The sequence below is a fragment of the Rhea americana genome, unplaced genomic scaffold (genome assembly GCF_003343005.1).
Source record: "Rhea americana isolate MKP2758 unplaced genomic scaffold, rheAme1 scaffold_295, whole genome shotgun sequence".
Taxonomy (NCBI): Eukaryota; Metazoa; Chordata; class Aves; order Rheiformes; family Rheidae; genus Rhea; species Rhea americana.
Window position 1 is genome coordinate 452,863 of NW_028186418.1, and position 6,015 is coordinate 458,877.

General features: G+C 60.5%; 1 protein-coding gene across 1 annotated transcript; it reads right to left on the reverse strand.

Moving 5' to 3' along the window:
* Positions 1-549: 549 nt before the first annotated feature.
* TLCD2 (TLC domain containing 2) lies at positions 550-5,082 on the reverse strand. The gene is made up of 4 exons (XM_085309327.1): positions 4,901-5,082; positions 4,212-4,294; positions 3,232-3,314; positions 550-1,893 (listed from the first exon to the last, which is right to left on the reverse strand). Exons 1-4 carry the CDS (start codon positions 5,080-5,082, stop codon positions 1,516-1,518), a joined length of 726 nt encoding a protein of 241 aa, XP_085165453.1. The 3' UTR covers positions 550-1,515.
* Between the last annotated feature and the right edge of the window lie 933 nt (positions 5,083-6,015).

The window sequence follows — 6,015 nt, forward strand, 5'->3', positions numbered from 1 at the left end:
TGGCCATGAGTTGTCTCCAGCCTCCCACTACCCACATGCGTTGCTTGTCTTTCTCCGTCCGGACAGAAACGTGCCTGAGCCCTTATTTCCTTCTCAAAAGCCGCCCACCCCGAGCAGTGCACTGCTGGTCGTTTCAGACTGTCCCCAGTGCCGTTTCAAACCAACAGAGGAATCGCACATTAATTTGTCACACAGAGAGCATGACAGAGAGCCCCAGCAGATGTCTCAAAATGGGCACGCGTAACCCTGAGCGGCACCCTGTGCTGGGCCCCCGCGAAGAGCACAGCGCGTGGGAATCGGGAGGAAAAACGCGTGGGAATCGGGAGGAAAAAGGCGACGTGGGGAGAGCTGTGGCCGGTCCTGCTGCCCCTTATGCTCCCAGCCCAGACCTTCATCTTCTTCCGTAGAAAGGAGAGGGGAAAAACCCATAACAGAGGTAGACTGTGGCAGTGTAYGGTGTATTTTTACTCTGGAGGAGGGAGACACGAGCCTGTTGTGAGCTCTGGCCCCGCTGGGGCAGCCTGAGATGCACAGTTCCTTTTCCCCTCTGAGCCCCTTTCCCTCAAGCTGTTTCGTTTGCAACTTTATTAAAAGCTCGTGTTAGTATGAGCGCTTGCTGCCACGCAGGAGCGTTATGGGCGCTCTGGAGCAGGACTCTTCATTCCTAAAAGATACCCAAATCCGGCCCGTCTGACAACCCTTCCTCCACGGGAAGTGACCACCACGTAGCCCCATCCTGGCCAGCAATTCGCTGTCTCCCGCGCTTGTTGCACCTGGGAACAAAGCAACACTAGAAACATGTCCAGGTGCCAGGAGGTGTCGGTAGCCTGTCCCCAAGTGCAGGGACATGGCACCTGCTGCCCAGCACTCTGCCGCCAGGGCCRGACCCGCTGCCGGCTGGCCTCAGCCTCTCCCTCCATCACCCACCTGGGACCATCTCCTCAGGGAGGACTCACGCATGCAGGATTTGGTTTTTGCTGGACCTGGCCTCAGGGATGAAGCCTTGGAGCCTCTCCTGCCCGGTGGGACCTGCCAGGGACAGCACAGGGCTGGMAGCAARGTCCCCATGATGCTGGTCCTTGGCRGTGCTGGTGCCCAGCCAGTGGCATGCCATGGGGTGCAGCACCAAAGGGGTCAGATACACATGGCAGCTTTCGGCTGTCCGAAACAGCAGTAGGGAAGCAACGCCTTTCTCCGTGCTCCCTTTTCATCTCAGTGGTGGCCTTACAGAGCTGCGAGACCTGTCGGGGCTTCCTTGAGAAGCTCCCAGGCATCCGACCACGTCATCCAAAGGTGCAGGGGAGCAGGGCCACAACACCTGTGGTTCCAGGAGCAGCTTCTCTGCAGTGCGGGGCCCGGAACTGCAGCCACTGGAGCAGCCCAGGTGCTCTGGTTAGTGTGGATCCTCCARGCGAGATACTGAAATACCCATGCTCATTCTCCGCCTCTCTTCTTCACTGTCCTTCTCCACAGCCCTTGGGGCTGCTTATCCCCAGGACCCTGCAGAGAAAGGGGCTATTTCTCCTTGTCCCACTGCACTTCTTGGCTGGACTTCAGGAAGTCACTACGCAGCAGGCGGTAGAAAAGGATGATGTTCATGGGCGTCATGATTGCCATGCCCACCGTGCCCACAGTGTACGTTGCCAGGGGCACATTCTCCCGATTGAGAAAGAGCCACCGCGTCATCCAAGCCAGCGTGGCAATACGAAACACCACATAGGTGCCCAGGTTGATGATGCTGTTGAGGCGGTAGCAGGTGGTGTGCACTAGGTTGGCCATGAGCAGAATCTGCCGCAGGTGGAGGAAGATGGAGTTAATCTCCACCAGCAAAGCTACAAGGGCAAACCCAACATACTGATGGAGCACCACTGCAATACCAAAGCAGATGATCACCTGAGAAAGAGAAAAGAGGAGAGGCTGAGCCAGGGAGCTGATGTCTCCTCAGAATGGTGTGGATGATTGCAGGAACAGCAGCTCTCAGTCGCTGCAAGCTGGAGCCCTTTATGCTTGGGGGCAATGTGGAGCAGAGCTGCAACCTGTTGTCACGCCAGTGCCAAACCTTTGGTCATCCCCCCCGCTTACATCTCTGCAGCATCTCAGCCTCCAGCTGGTGCTGCTGCTTCGGGCATGAGATCAAGTCTCCCCACCTTTGCATGAGGCCTGAGTGGTTTTTTTTTGTTGTTTTTTTTTTCCTGATGGGAGGAGGGGGCTGACAGAAGGAGGAGATGGAGACACTCCTACAAACTCTGGGCTGGAAAAGGAGATGGGAACAGCCAGACCTGACCCTGCTCTTCTGGGCTAGGGAATGCTGTTATTTGTGGTCCAGCTGGTTTTTCCTCCCACAGTGAATGTAGAAAAACAGCAGGACGATGCGACAAGAGGGGAGATGTACAGGTCAAGACCACGGCCACGGCTGGCTCAGAGACATTTAGCCTAGGGCTACAGCCGCTGCTAGCTCCTGGACTCTTCCCAGGACAGACACATGGAGGGAATTAAGCAGCTTTGGTGCACTGGAGAGCCCTGTGGCTGCTTTGCTGCATACTTGGACCTTTCTTTGGTTTATACCAGCAACGCTGCTCTCTGCACAGACCCTTTAATGAGATTATCCGCTCCCTGCTAGCTAAGTCATTGTCTTGGCCTGAATTAGATCTGTTGTGGAAATGACCTTTTGACTTGCCAGCAGCAGAGCTGGACTCTGCAGTGACAGAGGACCCAGGTGTTGCATGCCCTGTCTCACCCCTGGCTCCCCGAGTAGGTCCTGCCAGCAGGTCTCCAGCTCTGCCTGCTGTCCTGCCTTGCTAACACATTCCCAGCTACTGCTGGCCCAGCAGGCTCCCCYGCTTGCTGCTGCCCTGCAGCAACTGCAATCTCTTGGGGAGCGAAGGCAAGTGGAGAGAAACACATCCAGCACAGATGGAAGCTGGCAGGACACTATTCAACCCCAGCTTTGCGTGCTCTTCTGTAGAGCAGGTCACACCGGATCAAGAGGCCTCTGTACCCTGCTGAGCTGGGCTGCATGGCTCCGCTCCAAAGCAGGAAACATCGGACAAAGATTTTGCCACAGGCAGAAAACACTTGGTCCAGCAGAAGCAGGAGCCCTTCTCAGGTCCTGCCAGCTCCAATCTGGTGGAACAAGAGCAAGTGTCCCCACCTCACTGACTACCCCTGTGATGAGAGGGGCAGTCCTCAGATCCACTCTCCCTCAGCCCCAAGAGCATCCACTGGACTCACCACGGAGTGATGGAAAAGCAGCTCCCAGGACTGCTGAAGTTTCTGATTGCACAACATGTCCACAAAGTCTTCAAGGAAATAACCTGGAATAGAGATGCCGTAAGCAGGGGAGCCAGGATGGGCTGGAGACTCAGCCCAGGAGCAGCATCCTCTGCAGCCGGTGGGGTCAGGCAGGACCTTCTGGGGCAGCAATGGCTATAGCTCCGCTGTGCAGGTGTGTGGGGAGGTTGCACACTGGGAGGAGGAAATTGCTGTGCATTTTGCATTCCTTCTGCAATTGCACTGCGGGATGCACTGCTGGAGAGAGGAACTAGTTGATCCCTTGGTGCTGTTCCTAGAGGACGGCGAGACATGAGGGCACCCAGCACTTGGACCCTCACCYTTGGGAGCGTCTTGTCCTGGGACTGATTGTTGTTGAGCTCTTCTGAGTGCAGAGCCCTTCGTAGCTGCAGAATTTGCTGCTAACAGCATACCCACGAAGGCATTTTAGACACTCAACCCTCCCTGCTGAGCCRCAGCGACACTAGGAAGCCTGTTAGCACTACCCACGGGGCTGGCAACAGCTCTGCAAGGTGCCAAGGGGGGAACGAGCTTCACCCAGCCAAAGGACTTRGATCTCCCAGCCTCCACATCGGCGGGTTGGAGTGAGTGCAGAGATACGCAGGATGTCCAAAATACCTGCTTTGGGGGAGGYGCTGGCAGGACCTGCATGGATCCCATATCACAGGCACCGTTGGGACACCCCCAAGCTCTGGCCGCCCCAGGAGGACTGTATTGAGCAGCCTGGTGCCCGGTACCTCCTGGCCACGGGCACCGTGGGACAGAAGGGAGCCACTGTCCTTGCCAAGAATAGGGCGATTGTCTGGGGCGCCCGAGACGTCGCCACCGGGGACGTGGCATGGGGGGCTGGTACCGGGCACCGACAGTCCCTAGGGAAGCCCCCAGGGTGCCAAGCAGGGGGCCAGCCCGCTCCCCCTCACCTACGGACACGGCGACCAAGCTGTGCGCCCCAGGGGGATGTGTGCCAACCGGGTCCTCGGGCAGCCCAGGGTAGAGGCAGAACCTGCGGGAGAGGCATCGTGAGCACYGGGCAGTGCCCCAGACCCCCTAGTATCCCCCTCCCCCCAGTTCCCTCGATGCCTCCCGTACCCCCTGATGCCCCTGATTCCCCCAGTGCCTCCTTGTCCCCTGCTACCTTTGGTGGCCCTGATCTCCTCCCTAACCTGGCACCTCCCTGAACCCCTCGGTGCCTCCGTGTCCGCTCATCGTCCGTCAGTGCCCTCCTGCCCCTCGGCAGTGCCCGGAGGTCCTTTGATTCCCCCCTTAGGTGCATTCCAGTCTCCAGGTCCTCCCCAGTGCCCCCGGTCCCTGCCAGTGCCCCCAGAGCTCCTCGGCGGCGCCCGGTTCCCCACGGTGCCTCCCTCCCTTCCTGGTGCCCCCCGGTGCCCCCCGGTGCCCCCGGTGCCCCGGTGCCTCCTGGTTCCCCCCGGTGCCTCCTGGTGCCCCCGGTGCTTTGGTGCCTCCTGGTGCCCCGGTGCCCCCGGTGCCCCCGGTACCTCGCGGTGCCCCCGGTGCCTCCTGGTGCCCCCGGTGCCCCTGGTGCCTCCCGGTGCCCCGGTGCCTCGCGGTGCCCCCGGTGCCCCCCGGTGCCCCCCGGTGCCCCGCTCACCCGGCCAGCGCGCCGCCGCCGCTGAGCAGGCTGTGCGCCAGCGACGTCCAGATGTTGCGCCACTTCCAGCGGTTGCGGCGCGCCGAGGGCGGCGGCGGCACCAGCCGCTCCAGCGCCCGGTTCAGCAGGCGGAAGGCGGCGAAGGAGCCGGCGACCAGCAGCAGCCCCGGGCCGAGAGCCATGGGCGCCGCCGGGGGGCAGCGCGCCGCCGCCTCGCCGCGCTCCCATGGGCACCGGCACCGCCCCGGGCACCGGCACCGCCCCGGGCACCGACTCCGCCCCGAGCGCTCCCGGCACCCGAGCGGTGCCCGAGGGCCGCGGGGGCTCCGGCAGCCCTGCCCGGGCGCCGAGGGCCGGCCGGGCCGGCGGCTCCGGGGAGCCCCGCAGCCAGGCGACACTTTTCGTCGGGTGTTGCGAGTCGCCGAAACCCGCGCGCGATGCTGCGGCGCATCAGCACGCCTCCGTCGCCCCTTCCTTCATCCCCGCCAGATGCTGCTTTCCCTTCCCTTCGCTCTAACGAAGGCAGCTAATTACAAAGTGAGTGTTTTGCCATTAATTACCCTGCTAAGCACTTTAGTTTCACTTCCTTACCCGCTCAGTCACATAAACACTAAAATGCACGTGACTATGTGACATCCCGGGATTTGCTTTCCCTCCTGGCACATCATCGCCATGCAAAGCTGTACCAGCAGGAAGAGCTGAGTGGGCTGCGGGAGCTACCCCCACTGCCAGCGCTGGCATTTCACACACACACACACAGGGGCAGTCCTTCATGTCAGTGCGTGACTCAGGAAGAGGGAGAAATGTCATTCTTCCCTTGGCATCTGCACATCAGACTTGAGGACTAGGCTAAAAACCAGCTGCAAGTGCCGCTGCAGAGCTGCGCCCTGCAYGCTCCTGCCTGGAGCAGGAGACGTGTTCTTCGTCCCACTGATGTCCCTCCTCCATGTCAGCAGCAACAACCTGAAAACTCTTCCCGTGTGGCGCAGCCCTTCACCCTATAGCATGCGATGCTGGTGTGGCTCACACCATCAGGGCTGTGCCGTGCTGGGGAGCTGTGCCAGACCCTGGGGACAGACCTAGAGGACCCCTCATTTGCTCACTGGTGGATCCGA

Coding starts and splice junctions, on each gene's coding strand:
- TLCD2 (XM_085309327.1), bottom strand. CDS start 5,082: ATGGCTCTCGGCCCGGGGCTGCTGCTGGTCGCCGGCTCCTTCGCCGCC. Junction 4,295..4,900: donor GGCGGCGGCGCGCTGGCCGG/GTGAGCGGGGCA, acceptor CCTCTCCCGCAG/GTTCTGCCTCTACCCTGGGC. Junction 1,894..3,231: donor TGCTTTTCCATCACTCCGTG/GTGAGTCCAGTG, acceptor TCTCTTTCTCAG/GTGATCATCTGCTTTGGTAT.